The sequence below is a fragment of the Trachypithecus francoisi genome, unplaced genomic scaffold (genome assembly GCF_009764315.1).
Source record: "Trachypithecus francoisi isolate TF-2019V2 unplaced genomic scaffold, Tfra_2.0 Lachesis_group5, whole genome shotgun sequence".
NCBI classification, from domain to species: domain Eukaryota; kingdom Metazoa; phylum Chordata; class Mammalia; order Primates; family Cercopithecidae; genus Trachypithecus; species Trachypithecus francoisi.
In genome coordinates, this window is record NW_022681470.1 from 62446391 (window position 1) to 62466554 (window position 20164).

At 56.5% G+C, this 20164-nt stretch overlaps 1 protein-coding gene across 5 annotated transcripts in view; it reads left to right on the forward strand.

The window, feature by feature from the left end:
- Positions 1-17193, forward strand: part of CDK18 (cyclin dependent kinase 18) — a 28328-nt gene extending 11135 nt beyond the window's left edge. For 3 of the 5 annotated variants that reach the window (XM_033196757.1, XM_033196759.1, XM_033196758.1), the window contains exons 2-14: positions 8703-8828; positions 9607-9663; positions 10521-10635; positions 10823-10917; positions 11221-11283; positions 12240-12363; positions 12494-12614; positions 13431-13528; positions 13757-13862; positions 13956-13998; positions 14702-14792; positions 15046-15123; positions 15758-17193. In XM_033196757.1, the coding sequence (XP_033052648.1) occupies positions 8730-8828; positions 9607-9663; positions 10521-10635; positions 10823-10917; positions 11221-11283; positions 12240-12363; positions 12494-12614; positions 13431-13528; positions 13757-13862; positions 13956-13998; positions 14702-14792; positions 15046-15123; positions 15758-15792 (1125 nt within the window). In that variant the 5' untranslated portion in view covers positions 8703-8729 and the 3' untranslated portion in view covers positions 15793-17193. Of the gene's footprint in view, positions 1-7617; positions 7769-7958; positions 8192-8702; positions 8829-9606; positions 9664-10520; positions 10636-10822; positions 10918-11220; positions 11284-12239; positions 12364-12493; positions 12615-13430; positions 13529-13756; positions 13863-13955; positions 13999-14701; positions 14793-15045; positions 15124-15757 lie in introns of all 5 variants that reach the window. The other 2 variants (XM_033196755.1, XM_033196756.1) reach the window with 2 other exon arrangements.
- Positions 17194-20164: the final 2971 nt, after the last annotated feature.

A 20164-nucleotide genomic window follows, 5' to 3' on the forward strand; every position in this document is an offset into this window, starting at 1 on the left:
CCCCAAACTGCAGAGAATTTTGGAGAGCAGGGCTAGACACCGTGTGTTCCTCACTGCAAGACATTTCTGGTTGGAGTGAGACTCTAGGAGACAACAGTGCATTTGTCTGGAGCACAGGTGACCCTCATCCCCACTTTGCCTCCTGAGCAGACATCCAACAGGTTTGCCCAAATTGCTCCCGGAAGGCCTTCCCTGCCTACTCCCTGCATTCCAAACAGGCTGTGGGAATCCTCCTGGAGCTCCGGGACTGTCCAGAGCATCTGTTCATTGGCAGGGTGACTGCAGGCCTGGCTATGCTCATTTCTGACCACCCTGAAGATTTCAGGCCTGCAGCCTCTCTTACCCAGGCTGGGGCAGGGCAAGGTTGTGAGGAGGCCCCAAGGCTTCTGACGTTGATGCCGCCACAGTTCCAGGCACCTAAGCGGTGACTGGCTTCCCCTGAGGTTTGTCCCAGGCTCTTGGAAACTAAGGCCTCCAGCTGTCCAGAACAGGGTCAGCTGGAGGATGAAGGAAGAGATGGTATCTGCAGGCTCCCAGCAGGCACAGTTCTTCCTGGGAGGAGACCTCTCTATGAGGTCTCTGAGGTCCTAGCTCATGACGACTGCAAACTTGGTCAGCCATGGCCTCTAGTTCTTTGAAATTCATCCAAGGCCCAAAGTGGCTGAGTGACCGAGGCAGGGGCAGGGACTGGGAGACAGGGTGTCATAGGGATCCTGGCTGGTGGTCAGCCTTCGTGACTGAGGGGCAGACCCTCTGGGCTTCAGATAGTGGGCAGCCGCAAGTTACATCCCCCAACCCCCGCCCCTGGGCCCACAGAGACCAAGATTGAAAAGAAAAGCAAACAAAACAAAAAGAGGGACTTGGGGATCATCTAACATGTGCCTGGAACACAGCAGAGGCTCTATATGTGCCTGTAAAGCAGACACGTGCCTGCTGTATGCCACCAGCACCAGGCATAGAGACCAAAGCGCTCCAGGTGAGGGAGACGGGTAAAAAGTCATGCCCCATTGAAGGAGGGGCACCTGGTGGTCCTGGGGGTGTGGGGTGAGTTCCGGGAAGCTCCTGAAGGCCCCAGGGACTTGTACAGCATGCAGGGGGCAATGAGGAGGGGCAAAGCCAGAGAGGAAGGGGCCCCAGATCTCGAATGGCCTTTAGGTGCAGGCTGGGGAATCGGGGCTTTGTTCAAGAGGAGGGCAAAGAGGCATCTTGAAGAGGTTTGCTGAGAGGAGACTCCAGTCCTGGCCCCAGGAGCTTAAGAAGTGAAGCTGGCTTTCCCACTCTCCAGTCTACAGCATCCCAGATTCCCAGGATGCTCCACCAACCTCCTTCTGCACCTCCATGGTCTCTGGGTCAAGGTCTCTCAGGGGTCCAGCCCCAGGGCAGGTGTTAGGTCTGGGGCCTGGGACAGGTTGTCCCAGCAGTCAGTGGGCTGGGAATCTGCCCTGTCTGGACACTGGGGCCCTGGAGCTGGCCGGGCCTGCTCTGTGGAGCTTTCTTTCCTCCTAAGATAGAAGATGGAGATTGTCGGCCAGGAGCCGAGGTTCCCTGCCTTGCACGGGCCCCACCCTGAGTGGCCCTGCAGTTGTCTAAGGAGGGGGGACCCTGCCTCCCTGGCCCTTCTCCCCCTCACATCTGCCAAGAGATGATCCTGCTCCCTGTCTCCTGGCCCTCTTCTATCCTGGAATCCGGAAGCACTTTTCAATAAGGAAGTCTGCATGGATGTTTGATGAAGTTTATATGAGGACTCTTTTTATCTGGGCAGGAACTTGAGAGATGAGAGCCAAGCTTTGCTGGACATCTTCCCTGTGCCAGCGGTGTGTTGTGTTGGCTCACCCAGCATGTCCACTAAGATACCACTGGACATTGAAAATGTCACCTGCTCAACATCCAACTCCTGGTCTTCCCACTGAAACCATTACTCCCAGAATGCCTTGTCTCCTCCAGTGACTGTTCCATCCCTCCACTCCGGCTGCTTGGCCAAAACCCTGCAGAGTCATGCTTGACTCTTTTCTCACCCACAACATGCAATCCATCTGCAAAGCTCTTTGGCTCCACCTTCAAAATATAGCCTGAATCCAGTCACTTCTCACCACCTCCACTGCTCCACACTGGTCCCAGCCACCACCAAGCTCTCTCCCCTGGGCCTCAGCAGCAGCCTCCTGCCCAGGCTCCCTGCTCTCCCATTGCTCCCCTTGTCTGTTCTCAACACAGCAGCGTGTTAAAGCCTCAGTGAGATCATGTCAGTCATCTGATCAAACCCTCCTTACCCCTCGAGGCCCAATACAGCTGCTCTGCGCTCCCATCCAGCATCCTCTCCAGCCACATCATCATCCTGCAGTGAACCAGACTCACTTCTGCCTCAGGACCTTTGCCCCTGCTGTTCCCTTGCTGACCTGCTTCTCCCAGACCCTGCGTGACTGACCCCATCACCTTACACCTACTCTGGATTTCTCCTGAGATGTCACCTGCTTCTCGGAGAGGCCTTCCTGACCACCCTGCTTAAACTTGCAATTGCACTTCCCATACCTTCCCTCTTTCCTGCATGAATTCCCATCATTTCACTTGTCACCATCCATCATAGTGTGTATTCATTCTGTGTATTGTCTGCACCTCCCTGCCCCTGATGGAAGGTATTAGGAAAGGAATTAATATCTGTTTCATTCATCTGTGGATTCTCAGGGTCTGCAACAGTGCCTGGCATGCAGCAGGTGTTCAATAATTGTTGAATGAATGATTGGAGCCAGGAGTGAGAGGGGTTTTATAATGTTATTGCGAGTCCACAGCCTGCTAGTGGTAGCACCAGAGTTTGGGTTTGTTTGGCATGCAATTCAGAGTGGGAGAAAACAGTCAAGCCTAGGCCACAGGGAAGGGGCAAGGGTGGGGGGGTCTCCAGGCAGGAGAAGAAAGGAGCAATATGGTCACGTTTGTGCACTTCACAACAACCAGGAAACTGCTGCGTGATCTTGAGCAAGTCATTTCCCCTCTTGGAGACTCAGCATCTTCACTGGGCAAGGGATGGGGATGGAGGGTGTGTGAGCATCTTCCCCTGCTAACATTCTGGGAGGCCAGCCCTGCTCACTGGGTGCACAGTGGCCTCTGGCAAGTGCTGGCTTTCCTCCCAGCCTGGCTCCTCCTTCCTCCTTCTGTGCCACTCATGGCTCTGGCACCAGCAGGAAGTTCTGGGCCGGCTGCTGTGTCCCTGGAAGGAAGCAACTGGAGCGGGCTGAGAGCTTTATGACTTACCTGGGCAGGGAAGTGGGAGGGGAGGCTGGCTGGGGTCTGCCTGCCCACCCTGCAGCTCCTCAGTGGGACTCTGCTCCTACTTCCCCCACCCCCACTGCCAGGCCAGCATCCCTGGATGCCCATTGCCCTCTTCCCCTGGCACCAGTTGCACGGGGACAGCCCCAGATGGCTCCTTGGCCTGGGGACAAAGGCTGTGCTGTGCCTGGCCCTGGGCTGGCCTCAGGCTGGTCATACTGAGTCCTTCTGTCCCCACTTGGGGGTGAGGGGCAGACAGCACTAAGGTGACAGGCCTTTTTCCTGTCTCCCTTCCCCCTCAACCCCCAAATCTGAGGAGCTGACTCTCCCAAGGGAAAAATGACAGAGGCATCTTGTGTCTTGACCTAGGGAACAACAGACTATTCACTGCCCAGTCTGCCCTGTCACACCCAAGACCCTGCTGGGTTCAATGCCCCAATTGTCCCCAGCAGAGAGAGACATCTACTCTGCTGTGGTCACCACCCCCACCGCCTGCTCCCCTGTCACCATCAGGAAGTCCATCCTTCATCTGACCTCCATCCCTCCATCAGGAAGTCCATCCTACATCTGACCTTCATCCCTCCATCAGGAAGTCCATCCTACATCTGACCTCCATCCCTCCTGCTACTGACAGGCACTTCCTCTCGGGCTCCTCTCCTGCGGGTGGAGAACAGCTGGTCTCCATCGCCTGCACTGCTTGGCCCCACATTCTTGCTCCAGTCAGCTGCCTCTGGCCTCACCCTCCCTCCATCTCCCTGCCGTTCACCCCACCCCAGGCACAGGCTGGTGGCTCCTTGCTCCTCACTGAACCTTGGGGAGAGCAGGTGTGACTCAGGGCTGAATCTCCTTTGTCTTGCAGAAATGGGGGGCCTCCTTCCCGGAGGCTTTTAATGAGCTCCCCTCTCCTCAGCCTACAATCAAGAGCAAGGGTGTGAGATTTATGGCTGCTACTTGTAGATTCCTGAGCCGCAAATCCAACAGGCCATCCCATAAATCCCGGACTGCAGGACGGTTTTATGGGGAAGCCCTGTTTTTAGAAAGGGGTGTGGCTGGTCTCCCTCCTGGCAGAGCTCAGACCTCAGGGAGCCAAGTGGCCGCCTCTCCTCACCCCCAGAGAACAACCATGACAAAGCACGGGGACATCGGGGACATCGGGGACATTGGTGGGTGCCGTGCAGATGCGCCAGCTTCCAGGACAGAGAGACTTCCTCTCCTGTGGGGGGCCTCCTGCTTCCCTCCCCTGCTCTGAGGATCCCCTGCTTCAGCACAGGAGGGTAGTCTGGAAGCCTGGGCAGATAATTGTCCCTGACCTGGACCTTAGATGTTTCCTGGTCACAACTCCAGGTGTACATCATTGGAGATGTTTCTTCAAATGCATTTTCCCAGACACCATTCTCAGAACCTCAGTTCCAGAATCTCAGGGTAAGACCTGGGAATCTGAATTTTTTTACAATGCTCCCTGGTGATTCTAATGCTCAGCTATCTTTGAAAATAGTTGCCTGAGTGCAGTGGCTCATGCCTGTAATCCTAGCACTTTGGGAGGCCGAGGCAGGCAGATCACTTGAGGTCAGGAGTTCAAGACCAGCCTGGCCAACATGGCGAAACCCTGTCTCTACTGAAAACACAAAAATTAGCTGGGTGTGGTGGTGCAGGCCTGTAGGGTGAGGCACGAGAATTGCTGGAGCCTGGAAGGTTGCAGTGAGCCAAGATCATGACACTGCACTCCAGCTTGGGTGACAGAGTGAGACTCTATCTCAAAAAAAAAAAAAAAAGAAAAAAGAAAATAATTGATCTGTACAGAGGGCCATCTCCACTCTCCTATCTTACTTGGAAATGGGAGTCACCAGGTAGGAGTGTCTGGGTCCTCTTGTCACTAGGACCCATACCTCCTGCCACCATCACGAAGCCTCCAGTGGCCTGGATGCTATACACAAGTGTGAGGCTTGGTGACTGCCCTCTGGAAGCTTCCTATCTGCAAGAGTCCTGCAGACAGCAGACCTGAGACATTGCACAGAGCCATGGAGGAGCAGCTGAAGATGACTGACAGGAAGGAGTTTAGGGATGGGGAGACAGGAAAGTCCAAGGCTGGTGGGCTTTGCCAAGGAAGCCAAAGAGGAAGTGCTTTCAGCTACCTTCTCATCAAAGGAGGCATCACTAGCCCCTGAGTTCCTTGAGAATAGGGACCACCCTTTACTTGCCTCTGAAACCCTCATGCCTGGCACAATGCCGGTGCATATTAGGTGTTCAGTTTTTTTGTTTGTTTGTTTTTTGAGACAGAGTCTTGCTCTGTCGCCCAGGCTGGAGTGCAGTGGCGCAATCTCCACTCACTGCAACCTCCACCTCCAGGGTTTAAGCGATTCTCCTGCCTCAGCCTCCCAAGTAACTGGGATCACAGGCACCTGCCACCATGCCCCACTAATTTTGGGGGGGGGGTTTGGTTTTTTTTTTTGTAATTTTTTTTGTATTTTTAGTAGAGACAGGGTTTCGCCATGTTGGCCAGGCTGGTCTCAAACTCCTGACCTCAAGTGGTCCACCTGCCTCAGCCTCCCAAAGTGCTGGGATTATAGGCATGAGCCACCATGCCTGGCCAGTTCGTTTGTTGAGTGGAACTGAGTGAGACTTCAGGGCCCACTGAGAGATGGACCTTCCTAGCACTGCAGACCCAAGGCCTCCACTCTGAGAGATGCCAGCTCGCTGAAGAAATGGAGAGCCTGTTCATACCCAGCCATGAATCTCGGCTGGGATCAGGGTGACTGGAGGGCCACCACTGAGCTGTGTTTGGGGGCAGCCAGGAGTATGCGCTGCCAGACAGAGGACCCTTTCCAGGCTGGCTGAGGACAGAAGGATGTGATCATTAAGCAAAGCCAACATGTTACTGACCCATAATCCCTTAAACCAGGAGGATTCGGGAAAGGCCTGGTCGCCTTGGCAACCAGGTGCTGGCCAGTGGCAGGGCTGAGCATCCTCCAGGAGTGGGCTGTGCCTGGTGCATGGGTAACAGCTGGGAGTGGGTGCAGCGCGGCCCATCACAGGGCTGATCCCGTGGTGCCTTCTTGCTGGCATGGGCAGAAGCCCTTGTGAGGACTCAAGGGCAGTGTGTGCAGAGCAGGATGATGGGGGGCTGCACTGAGCATGTAGGAAACCATGAAGGGAAGTGGAGGGGAGGTGGGACAGTGCTGCTCTGGGTTTTCAGGGCAGGAGGGAGAAAGGAGGGTCTGCAGGAAGAAGCAGTTGCATGGGTCTCATTGGGTAGCCAGCAGGGCGTCCTCTATGGGGGTGTCTCTGCCAAGAGGACCGAGCTGCAAGTCTAAGAAGGACAGACATCAGCTCCCCTCCCTGCCTCTCTGCCCTGAGGGAAAGGAGAGTAGCCCCCCTCCCCCAGCCCTGTGCTCCTCCCCTAAGGCCAGAGGGCAGGAGGAGCTGGAGAGCTTGAAGAAGAAAGCTTTCATGGTTGGGGACAGGGCCGTGGGGGTGGGCAGAAAGCTCACACTGCTCGTCCACAGTGTTCTCGGTAGGGGATACCCTGCCTGCTTGGAGGGCTCTGGCGTGGGAAGAGGCCAGCAGAGATCAGGCCTCATCTTCCCTAGGGCTCGACTTGTATTTCTGGCAAGCTTCTGTGTTTGCCCTGAGACCTTCCACTGCTCTTGACCTCCCATATTTCAGCTGGAGAGGAGGTGCAGCTGGCCAGCTCTGATGCACTCTTCCCTTCCCTCCCCCTTTTCCCCTCTTGCCTCCTGGGGTGTGCCAGAGCAGGGACCTTCATGTGTCAGTATCAGAGGTGAAATGAGGTTTGAACCCAATCATGTCCCGAGGGTGTTGGCCAAGCTGACATTCAGTTTATTGGCCTTGGTCAGTAAGATTTACTGGCTGTTGACACATTCAAGCCCTTGGACACAAGTTGGTAAATTTCTCCTGGCCCAACGACTGCCCGGTTCTGGCACCCTCCCTGCCACCCCAACCCTTCCCCCAGAACTCTTTAGACCTCTAGCAGCTAAAGGGCTCAGGTCTGGGGGACCTTCAGGATCCTCTTTGCACATCATGCCTGCTATTGTGACCAGTACTTTGCTGGACTAAGTGGTCCATAGAGAACTGCACGGGGTGTGGCCGGGTGGGTTGTTGGTGGGAGATGGGGGCAGTGCTGAGAGTTGCTGGGAGGAAGAGGGTAACTGGGAAGAAGAGGGTGAACACCCACCCTCAGGGGAGTCAAACTTTGGAGAAGACACAACCCTGGCTCCCAGTGATGGCGGCATACAGGTCGACAGAACTTGATGGAAAGAGAGAGCTGAATTCCCAGTGGGTGGAGACCCAGACTGGTTGCCTTGTTCATTTCACCTGCTCTTCTCACACCTCCCATCTCAGGACCTGGCTGCCCGGTCCCTTATGATCATGAACAAGATGAAGAACTTTAAGCGCCGTTTCTCCCTGTCAGTGCCCCGCACTGAGACCATCGAAGAGTCCTTGGCTGAATTCACAGAGCAATTCAACCAGCTCCACAACCGGCGGAACGAGGGTGAGAGGTCTGGGTCCACCCAGCACCTCTCCCACCTACCAGACACTCCCCAGGCACCTCCTTCCCCTCCCTGCCCACCCCTTCCCCACTGGCCTTAGGAGAGGAGCACAGGGCTGGGGGAGGGGGGAGCTACCCTCCTCTCCCTCAGGGCAGAGAGGCAGGGAGGGGAGCTGATGCCTGTCCCTCTTAGACTTGCAGCTCGATCCTCTTGGCAGAGACCCCCCGCAGGAGTGCAGTACCTTCTCCCCAACGGACAGCGGGGAGGAGCCGGGGCAGTTGTCCCCTGGTGTGCAGTTCCAGCGGCGGCAGAACCAGCGCCGCTTCTCCATGGAGGTGAGGGCCTCTGGAGCTCTGCCCCGGAAGGTGGCAGGATGCATGCACAGGGGTGTGCACAGGAGGGCAGCTGCCTTACAGCCAGACTTTGTGAGTTCAAATTCCAGCTCTGCCATTCATTAGCTCTGTGACTTTGAGCAAGTTACTCAACCTCTGTGCACCATGATCTCCTTGTCTTTAAAATGGTCATCATGGATTAAATGGGTTAATCTATGCTAAGAACTTAGAACATTCCTGAACAAGGGCTAGACAATTTGACTATTTGATCCACACACATAGGCCCAAATATACGAAAAAATATACTTACAGAATCGGTGCCTGTAAGGGCATGAGATTCATGTTGCACAGATGGTGATACTGTGGCCCAGAGAGGCGGAGAGTGACCTGGTTGTGCTAAGGTCACACAGCAGCCCCGGGTGTTCATGTGTATGTCTTGAGCACACACTGGGAGCAGCTGTGAGCTTGGGGTCACAGCCTGTGATTGGGCTTTGAATGGTTGTTCTGTAGGGAATGCTAGGCCCAGAGTGAGAGCCTGGGGCCCCACAGCCCTAGCTACCCTGAAGCCAACAGTGGTGTCCCCATCTCATCCCTGTCACCACAGGACGTCAGCAAGAGGCTCTCTCTGCCCATGGATATCCGCCTGCCCCAGGAATTCCTACAGAAGCTACAGATGGAGAGCCCAGATCTGCCCAAGCCGCCCAGCCGCATGTCCCGCCGGGCCTCCCTGGTGAGTCCCAAGAGGGTCAGAGGACACAAGGTGGGGTGATATGCCCTCCCCAGCACAGGCCTCCCAGCTGAGAGGCCTATATGGTGTTTCCAGGAAGATTCCTGGGCCTCTGGCGCCACCTGCTGGCTTGAGTGCATTCAACTAGATCGTCCTCCTACATCATTCATTTCCTAGATGAGTCCCACTTGGGCTAGAATGGGACTCTAAGCCTACACCAGGTCCCACGATCTCCATATGGTTAAGATCAATAGGCCAGTTGGCATGTGCCTTCCAGTCCTAGCTGCCTATCAGAGCTGTTTGGGACATCTTACAAAACACAGACTCTAGGACCCCTCCAGACACCTATAGAATCAGCCTCTCCGGCTAGGGGGTCCAGGAATCCGTCTGTTAAGGGTTGGATACACTTGAGCTAGAAGTGTGCTGATGAGACACACCATCAGGTAGGTGGGTTCTGAACTGGACACTCAAGGTAAAATGGGAAAAAAGGCAGCATTCACTCTGGAGGAGCTTGTGGTCTCAGTCGGAGACACAGGTAGCCAAGATGTGCAACGATCCCAGGTGCCACGGCCCTGGGCTCCACACTCTTGGCCGTCCTGGGAGGAAGAAACTCACACTTCCATGAGCTCTGTCCTTTATCACAGGGATAAAGGGAAAACGAGCCCCTTCCACCATGGGGTCTCATCCCTTCCCTCCCAGAGGCTGGATTTGGGGGAGGTGTCATGTCTCTGGAGCTGCTAAGGCCTTCAAGCTCATGGCATTCTGTGTCTCTCCCTCTCAGTCAGACATTGGCTTTGGGAAACTGGAAACATACGTGAAACTGGACAAACTGGGAGAGGTAAGACGCTGGCTTTGGTCTTCTCCAAATAGCCAGGCAGGGTGGCTTGGAGGAGGGGCAGACCTCCCTGGTCGGCCCTCTCTGGTCGGCCCTCTCTGGTTGGCCCTCTCATGGCCCCTGCCCCATAGACGTGCACAGTCTTGGCTGTGCACTCTGGCCTAGCCTTTGGCAGGGGTTGAAGTGGGCTGAGATCCTGAAGGAGGGCGTGAGGATAGAGTAGCCATGGCCCTGGGCAGAATCCAGTCTTTTTTTTTTTTCTTCTTCAAGTCCTTCTTGCCTGGGTTCAAAACCTACCTCCACCATTTACTAGCTCTGTGACCTTTGGTGAGTTACATGGCCTCGCTGTGTGCCTCAGTTTCTTCCTCTGTCCAATGAGATAGTAACTGCCCTATCACATAGGGTTATTGCGAGGATTGGGCAGGTTATGTACAGCACGCAGACGATGCCTGGCACATAGGAAGTGCTATATCACTTAAGTATTTCTGTTGTCACTGTGCAGAGGCCTGGGGTGGGTGAAGGTTTATAGAGAGGGGAACACACAGCCCTTTCCCTCCAGGAGCCCAAAGAGGTGACCTCTGTGTAAACATCAGCATCATATAAGGAAGAAAAAACCTGGTGTTATCATAGAGGGGCACACGCGTGCTGGGGCTTAGAGGAAGGACGGATTCACTCCAACTGGGGGTCATTAGGGATGCTTCCTGGAGGAAGTAGGCTTTGGAGGAAACAGCATGTCAGTGAAGGGAGGAAGGGCACTCAGGCCCCAGTCATAGCCCAGGCAGAGGCACAAATGGGGAGACACTGGGCAGAGGCCAGCAGCACCTGAATGTGCCTGGGGCCACTGCGGCCCTCCATCCCAGGGCACCTATGCCACAGTCTTCAAAGGGCGCAGCAAACTGACGGAGAACCTCGTGGCCCTGAAAGAGATCCGGCTGGAGCATGAGGAGGGAGCGCCCTGCACTGCCATCCGAGAGGGTACCGCGTCCTAGGCTCCCACACTCCCCCTGGGGCTTCAGGAGGAGGGGTTCACCAGCCTGCGCCCTGGTAGGAGCTGGGGGTGGAGGATCATTGCTGGAGTGGGACTCCTGGAGCCGACCCCAAGAAAAGAGGGTATGGGGATACATGGGGTCCTAGGGACCCAGGCAGGCTTATCTCCCCACAGTGTCTCTGCTGAAGAACCTGAAGCACGCCAATATTGTGACCCTGCATGACCTCATCCACACAGATCGGTCCCTCACCTTGGTGTTTGAGTACCTGGTGAGAGTCGGGCTGGGGCTGGCAGCCTCTCCCTCTTGTGGTAGAAACAGGGTGTGGGTAGGGGAGTGGGAAGCTGAGGAAGTGGGGGAGGTGGGATGAGGGCGAACCAGGCCTTGTTCTGGAATCAGGTTCTCAGATGCTCCCTTGCAGGAGTGGGCCAAGAGCTCAGGCTTAGGGGTGGCTCAAGCCAGGGACCTGTCCCACTAGTGGGCGTGGGCCCTTCCCAGGGAGGGGCTTCCTCTGCTCAGCCTGTGTCTGGGCTTCTGGCCATGGGGCAGGACTGAGTCACGCTCTGTGTTCTAGGACAGTGACCTGAAGCAGTATCTGGATCACTGTGGGAACCTCATGAGCATGCACAACGTCAAGGTGAGGCCTCGGGGGCAGGGTCCCCCCATCTTGGCAGCCACCTGTTCAGAAGCCCAGTGCGGGGACCCACTCTCACCGCCAGGAATCCGGCTGCTGGGGTGGCTCAGACCTTCCCACCTGGGAAAGAGGGAGAGGGCAGTGCCATCAACGAGTCTAGGAACTGGGTTGAGCACTTTACCCCAGGAACAGACACACACTCTCTGCCACTGTCTAGCTGTTGGTATAAAATCCACTCCCAACTCTGAACATCAGTTTCCCCATCAGTCAAATGGGAGTGTCAGCTACCTGCCAGGATGCAGGGAGGCTTCTGGGGAAACTGGGGGTTATGAATGACCTCTCCTGGTGTTTGTTAAAGAATCAAGGCTGGGTGTGTTGGCTCATGCCTGTAATCCCAGCACTGGGAGGCCAGGGCAGGAAGATGGCTTGAACCCAGGAGTTTGAGACCAGCCTGGGCAACATGGCAAGACCTCATCTCTACTAAAAATTGGAAAACTAGCCTGGCACAGTAGCGTGCACCCATAGTCCCAGCTGCTTGAGAGGCTGAGGCAGGAGGACCACTTGAACCCGGGAGGTTGAGGCCGCAGTGAGCCATGATCATGCCACTGCATTCCAGCCTGGGAGACAGAGTAAAACGCTGTCTCTAAAAGAAAAAAAAAAAAAAAAAAGGATCAAGCACATACGTCTCCACATAGGCAGGCATCCTGACCCCCGTTCCCCTGACTGAGACTTCTCTGGTATCCCCTACACTCACTGTCTCCTCTGCATCCCTGGTGTCCTCCCCTCTGGATGGGGCTCCCTGGTGTGGGTGGGCCCAGGATGGGGGCTGCAGGGTAGGCAGGAGAATGAGGGGCTTGTGCTGACCTCACTGCCAAACCCCTGCCCCCATCCTGGTCCCAGCCTTGGAGCAGAGGCTCAGGGCCACCTTCCACCTCACATTTCTCTTCCCCCTCTCCCAGATTTTCATGTTCCAGCTGCTCCGGGGCCTTGCCTACTGTCACCACCGCAAGATCCTGCACCGAGACCTGAAGCCCCAGAACCTGCTCATCAACGAGAAGGGGGAGCTCAAGCTGGCCGACTTCGGTGAGGCTGGGGCTAGGGTTTGGGTCTGATGCCACTGGGGTGCCTCAAGGTGTGGTAGCAGTGGGGGAGGGCATAGCAGTCAACCCCACAGCACCTGTGGACAGAGGTCCAGTGACGTGTCTGCCCCCAGGACTGGCCAGGGCCAAGTCAGTGCCCACAAAGACCTACTCCAATGAGGTGGTGACCCTGTGGTACAGGCCCCCCGATGTGCTGCTGGGATCCACAGAGTACTCCACCCCCATTGATATGTGGTGAGTGAGCACTGTGCGGACCGAGGAGGGGAGGACAGGCCTGGCCACACCTCCAGACTCTCTTTTGCTGCCCCAAGGGCCTCGGGGAAGAACTTCCTAACTTCCTTTGCCTAAAAGCCATGTGACATCCTGCTGAACTGGATGTTAAAAAATTAAGTCTGAAATAGAATCGGTTAGGGTTTCCCTGGCTTAAATAGACCCTCCAAGGCTGTGCATTTGAAATCCTCCCCCAGGGGCCTGTGGGAGGTTACCAGAGACCCAGAGGGTCCAGGAGGGCCCCTATAGTAAATACGATGAATCTTCCCCAAGCATCAGTCCCAGTGAAAATTTTGAAAGAGAAGTACTATTTTTATGTTAAAATGAACAAGCGTATGATTTGGTGTAAAATGAAAAATCAGCCCAAATTGCAAGCCAAGCCGCCAGTGGTGATGAATGGCTGCTGTGACTCCGCCCCGAGGTTCCCCAGGAGAATGGATTTATGTACTTCTCTCTTCCAGTGGGGCACACAGTGGAGAGAGTTTGAGACAACACTGCTGAGAGAATTGCCACATGGGCGCTGGCTGCACAGACCCAAACCTCACAGAGCGAAAGGGGAGAGGTCGCAGCTTTCCCGAGCCCAGGGAAGCCCCCAGAGAGGGGCTGTAGTGGGGGCTGGGCAGTTCTAGGAGCCTCCACTGCCCTGGGCCACCCCTCCGCCGCCAGAGCCACGACCCCTGCAGCCACCTGTGGCAGGTCGTCGTTAGTGCCCTGGTGGAGCAGCCCTAGGAAGGGCGGCCGCCCCTGCCTGATGCCGCCCCTGCCCCTTGCTCCCCGCAGGGGCGTGGGCTGCATCCACTACGAGATGGCCACAGGGAGGCCCCTCTTCCCGGGCTCCACAGTCAAGGAGGAGCTGCACCTCATCTTCCGCCTCCTGGGTCAGTCTCCCGCTGCTCCGTTCCTCTTACCACCAGGGGGCGCCGGAACTCCGTCCAGCCCAGGCGCCGAGTGGGACGGGGAGGAGCGGCTCGCCTAGTTCTCTCCGGGGCGGGGGCCACCTGTGGCCTCGGCCATCTTTGCTCCCACCTCCTACGTTGCATCCCTTTCAAGTCGGCCTTGGCCCTGGGCCTCACTCAGGCCCTCCCCACCCTCTCTCGTCTCCCCAGGGACCCCCACAGAAGAGACGTGGCCCGGCGTGACCGCCTTCTCCGAGTTCCGCACCTACAGCTTCCCCCGCTACCTCCCGCAGCCGCTCATCAACCACGCGCCCAGGTAGCCCCGGCGCCCGCACCGCCCCTCCTGCTGTGGCCCTGGCTCTCCCACCCCCGCTCAGGCACAGCCTGTGTCCGCGCCTTCTCCTTGCAGGTTGGATACGGATGGCATCCACCTCCTAAGCAGCCTGCTCCCGGTGAGTGACCTCCCGGCGGGGCCCAGGGAGAGGCAGCCAAAGAGCCGAAGTCCCCGTGACCCATGCTAGGCCTACGCCCCAACTTCTGTGGCTCATGTGCTCACACGTCTTTGAAACATCTTCCCTGTACTCTCCACCCCAAGGCCCAGGAGGAGCACTGGCCTCCATACACATCCTCTGGAGTTTCTGCACTGCGAGCCCAAACCGTTACTAGCTGTGTAGCTCTGGGCAAGTTACAGAGCTCCTCCATGTCTCAGTTTCTTCCGCTGCAAAGTGGGATTAATTCCTATTTTATAAGCTGGCAGTGAGGATACATTGAGCTGACGGGACACACTTAGTGTGGTGCCTGTCTTCTAAGGCAGACGATGAAGGGTCGTTATCGGCACAACGCTTCCTATTACGGATGTTCTCCTTCTAATCATAGTTGGTTTGCATCTGTATTTCTATCCCAAGAGAAGGTCACTGTCCTCAAGTTTCATTTCTGGTTTTTCCTGGTGGCTGGAGACCAGGGAGCCTTCCCTTGAGTCTTGAGATGGCTTGAGGTTGGATTTGTGGTAGGGGCTGGAGGCTGACCTAGGGCTTCTCCTGTTAGTCTTAAGCCCCACCCACCTTGGTGCTCTAATCAGCACAGGAGTCCTGCTGCCCAGAGGGTTCCCTGCAGCCCCCCAGCCAGGGCCCAATAGCCCCACCTTGTGCCTTTCAGTATGAATCCAAGAGTCGCATGTCAGCAGAGGCTGCCCTGAGTCACCCCTACTTCCGGTCTTTGGGAGAGCGTGTGCACCAGCTTGAAGACAGTGAGTGTTGTCGGGGCAGGGAGCAGGGTCACCCAGAACCAAAGAAAGGGGGTGGTGAGTGTGGGTAGAAGAACCAGAACAAAGAGGCCAGAGGCCCCAGGCCCAGCTGAGCAGCCCTGGGCAACTGGCCTCCCCTGCTGGGGTTCTCACTGCAAACTGAGGGGGCAAACAGTGGAAATGAGATGCTGCCTCCAGGGCTCGGTTGGTCCGGTTCCACCCAGCTCTCTCCCCATCATGTCCTTCTCTCCCCCAGCTGCCTCCATCTTCTCCCTGAAAGAGATCCAGCTCCAGAAGGACCCAGGCTACCGAGGCTTGGCCTTCCAGCAGCCAGGTAGGGGCTTGTGTTCTCCTGGAGCCCTTCCCTTGTTAGTGGAAGCCAGGACAGGCTACCCCTCCCCAGTGGGGACTCCCGTGGTCCCCCCACCACTTTATTCCCTTTGGAGTCTTTAGGGAGCAGAGAAAGGGTTGGTTTCTCCTGCCTAGGCTTCCTCTTCCAGCTCTTCCCTCTTCAACCCTCACCCCAGACAGGACATTGTGTTTGGCAGTAGCCCTGGCAAAGAGGCATGCTGTCTCTGGTGCATTCGCTCTGCAAACTCTGAGCTCTCTAATCAGATTCCATCCTGGGAGAATGGTACTTTGTTCCTAGAACAGTCAATGGCCTTGGACATTGACAAATGCTTCCCATGCATCCTCTCCTTTAATCCTTAAAACACCCCTTGAAGTTGGTACTACTACTGTTCCCCATTTCATAGTCAATGAAACTGAGGCTCTGGGAGGTTAAATCACAAGACATGCAGCTAGTAAGTAGCAGAGATGGGATTTGACACCAGGTCAGACCCGCTCCTGCGTGCATGCCCTTGCTTGCTCTGTCAGAGCAGCTCTGGGGGACAGCGACTGTCCCTGCTGGTCTGGGGTACACCTTGGCCCAGCCTCCTCCCTGCAGCCTCACCTCCTCCATTCTCCAGGACGAGGGAAGAACAGGCGGCAGAGCATCTTCTGAGCCACGCCCACCCTGCCGTGGCCCGAGGGACAAGAGATCACATGGACCACAAATTCGGGTAGGATGGAACCTGTGTGGCCCTCAGAGGACTGAAGAACGAGGGCTGACAGCCAGCCCAGAAGACCGTTTGGCAGCCCTGCTGGCCACGGCTGTTTCTTCTCTGTGCTTCCCACGTGCCTCCCCAGTAGTCCTCACCTGCATACCAAACCCTCCATTACCCACATCGGGGCTGGCATGAACTGCTTCCCTGAGAGGACATGAGAGGGAGGGGGGACCTTGTACCCTCTCCCACCCTGAAGTGTTTGGGCACCTGCGTGGGATGCACATGGGTGAGAGAATTAAGGCACCAGGATGGGCACTGTGCCCTGGATACAGGGTTTACCCTCCTCCCCCAGGGGCCTGCCTAGGGCCAGTTTGGTAGTCCCCTTTTCTGGCCCCTTGGAGCCCACAGATGTTTCATCTTTTTCCCTTCTGAGAGCAAGAAGAGACATGGCATGCTCTCTGGGACCCTGGAATCCTAGGTGCCCACATGTGTGCCAAAGCCTGCCCTACCTGGCAGGTGTCCCACAGCAACAGAAGGAGTAGTGGTCCCCTTTCTTTCCATCAGCCCTACCCCACCCTCATTCCCCCGACTCCCTCTGGCTTGAACCGTGGCTGAGCAGCGCTGGCTGAGCAGCTATGTCCAGAGGTGGCCTGGGTCCGCCAATCGCATGCCTGCCACCTCAGCCAGCCCCCACCCAGCTCACCAGTCTGAATGGAGTTGCCTTAAATTGGCAGGTGGTAGCGTGCTCACTGCCCTTGGAGCTGTGATCGGCTCCTGCCTGTCCACCCCATCCCCAGGTGGCTCCTGCTTATCTTACCATCCTGGGGCTCTGATTAGCCAGGCCTGGTCAGGGTCCTGGGGACGGCACCCAGATATGCAGAGTCACCCTGACACTGGTACCGGGCTGACCTCAGCGCCCGGAGAGTCGCACAGCCTCCCCATCCCTCCTTCCCGGCCCTTGTGGCTCGTGCCCACCTGATCCCAATACCAGCTTTCCCGAGCCCCTGCCACCCCAGAGGGCAGCCACGACAGGGAAAGGTGTAGATGCCACCATCTGAGGTAGAGGAATGTGGACCAGGAGCAGGCTATGATGCTGAGACACTTGCCTCCAGGGGCCTGGAGCATGGGGGGCCAGGGCCCCTGAAGAAGGCTCCCCTCTGTATCCCCCAGGTCTCCTCAATACTGGACTGATCCTGAATGGCACAGGCCAAGGGGAGGCTAGCCTCACCTTTCTACCCAGGCCCCCTGCCCTGCCCACCTCAGGCCCCCACCCTCCACTCCTCCCCACGGTACTGTGAACATCCTGTGACTCAGCGCAGAGACAGATAATATATTTAATTCATGTTGTACAGAAAGGAGCAAGCGGTCTCATACAGAAAAGCTGATTTTGATAGATTGATGCCAAAGATGGAGAACCGAAGGCCCCTCTCCAGGCCTAATGAGTGTGGGTGGGGCATGCTTGTGTGCGTGTGTGTGTGTGTGTGTGTGTGTGTGTGTGTGTGTGTTGTGTATATATATATATATATATAAAGTGAGGAGAGAGTTTGATTTGTGTGTATCTCTGACCTCCACCTCACCCCAGGCTGTGGGACAGATGTCTAGCATTCACCCTGCTGTATCCTGGGTGCTGCTGCGTTCGGAGCGAGAAGTTGGCTTTTGCTGAGGAGCATCAGTGGTGGTTGTGGGTAGGCAGAGGAGCCCCAGGCCTGGGAGTCTGACCTGTGGCCTAGCATTGGCCCAAGTTGGTGCCTGTGGGGTGGGGCTGGCCAGGAGAGCAAAGAGGACCCCTGGACAGGGGTCTGGGGTCTGGCCGTGCAGCTGATGCCTGTGTTCCCAGCACCAAATGGCCCCCTGGCTTCTGGGGAGGGAGGGAGGCAGGATCAAGATGGGGTTGACATGGGAGATGGCCAAGACCAGGGCAGCAGGATGAGGGTGTGAGCCTTGCTGTAATTCAGGCCCTGCAAGCATTACTGCAGACCTCGAATACACCTCCTGCTGCTGCCTAGACCACCTCCCCATCTTTGATCTGGACGCCCCCCCCCGCCCACATCACACACAGCTCCCAAGGTGCTCAGAATCCTGCTGTTGTCCAATTCGGTATCCAGGTTTGTTCTTCCCGAGACCACTCTGAGAATGCCAGGCCCCAAGCCCTGCCTCGTGACCTGTCCTCATGCCTGGCCTTAAGCACTTTGCAGTTTGCCGGCATGGTTTGCAGTTACTGGAGAGGGTGGCTGCTTTCCAGAGGAGGAAGCTCATGCTGAGGCTGATGATGTCTCCCAAGGCTCTGGAAATAAGGGGCGGGCCAGGGCTCCATTCTCAGCCCAGCGTCAGTTCTACCCAAGGAGACCTCCTCACTTTGCTTGTAGGCAGCCAGACACCAAAGTAGGATTGTAACTCAGACAATTAGTGCTTGAGGGGAGGAGAAGGGCTGGGAAATGCATTGGTGGGAATTGGAAACCAGACATTTATTAAGCTCCCTGCTGGGTGCCAGGCAGCCCTGTGCCCAGGCATTGTCTCACTGAATCCTCATGGAAACCCCCCTTTCTCCCCACTTTGCAGATGAGGACATGAGCCTCCCAGGGGTAGCCTGGGGTCACATACCAAATTAGAATCCCAGATGTCTGCCCCCAGCCCTGTGGTCTTCAAGGAGTGGGAGGCGTGAGGAGGGTTAGGTGGAGACAGTGCAGAGGCCCTGGAGGGAGGAAAACACACAAGGAAGGACATGGGCAGATGCTGCCTTGAGGAGCACTTTGCAAGGTCACCCTTGTGGCAGGCAGAGGTGGCCCGGCGAGGCTCTGCATCTTTAGGAGTTGCTGGGGGCAGCCATTCTTGTTGCTGCAGCTGTGGCCCTGCGGTGGAGGCACACACCTAGGGGCTTCTGACATCAGGCACTCTGAGCTTCTGCCCTAGAAGGCTGCCAGGGCTGGGGGTGCGGGCCAGCCTGGGGTTGTGGAACTCAGCTGGACAGGCCCACACCACGCCTTGGATAGGGTTGGTGCTCAAAAAGTGATGGCTCCAGAGAAGGAAGCTGGGTTCGGGCATGAAGAGGGGCCGACTGATTTTGGCCATGAGCTGCCACTGGGCTCCCAGGGACCAGGCTAAGCTACCACACAACCCAGTGTCCTGGAGTGTCGGTTTCCTGGGCACCCCTGCAATCATTTCCTTATGCTGGTGACTCTCAAAAACAGGAGGCTGCCCCATTCTGCAGGAACTCCCGGCCCAAAGCAGCCTTTTGCAAGTCATTTCCCTGTCTGGCCTCACTTTTGCCATCTGCCTGCTTCTGAGACAGGTCAGGAATATCCAGGGTGCAGATGCCTTCCCCTCCACCATGGCAACTTGGCAGGGGCATTTGAGGCATGCAGCAGCCCTGCAGCTTCAGACACAATGTCCTATTTGCTGAACTCTACAGGGTGGGGGTGATACCAGCTCCCGTGCTTGGCACTGCCCACATCATCCTATACCCCGGTGGGATCTGGAGCTGGCTCTCCCCTGCCTCACCCTCCTGTGGGCTCCCACTCACCCTTCCCCTACTGTCTGGGTCCAGTGGTCAGGGCTGATGTCTAATAGGCTACCACTCCTCTACCCTGCTAGGCCCCCTGGGCCAGCCAAGTGTCAGGCACTGTTGCAGGCCTGCTCCTTTCCTCCCTCCTTGAAGCATCCTAGCCTAATTTGGGCCATCTCCCCACCTCTGTCTCTGCTCAGACCTTTGCTTTTGGCCGTGACACTCTACAGCACCCCCATTGAGCCCCTTTATCTCCAGAGCAAACCGTCAGCACCATGAATTGGCCACAGCCGCCTCCATGCCTGGCCCTGTGCTAGATGCCAGGACACCAAGATACATGACATTCCATCCCCACCTTCCAGAAGCTCAGACCTGCCGGCAGAGATGGCCTTGATTACAACAGGTTTTATCAAGAGCCCGCTGTGCACCCGGTGCTGTGCTAGGCACTGACATACAGCTGTGAACAAGATGGACAACCCCTATTCTCATAGAGCTTATGTTCCAGTGGCGGGTGTAAGACGTTATCCAAATCAACAGGCATATCAAGGGGTCATAAGTGTGATGAGACAGAATAAAGCAGGGGCAGGGTTGAGGGGAAAGAATGTGATGCCATAGGGTGGGGAACTGCCTGGTCAGGGAGGGACCTCTCCATCAGAAGTGAGCTATGGGCTGGGCATGGTGGCTCACACCTGTAATTCTGGCACTTTGGGAAGCCAAGGCAGGCAGATCGCTTGAGCCCAAGAGTTTGAGATCAGCCTGGACAACATAGCGAGACCCTATCTCTATTTAAAAAAAAAATTAGCTAGGCATGATGGCTCATGCCTGTA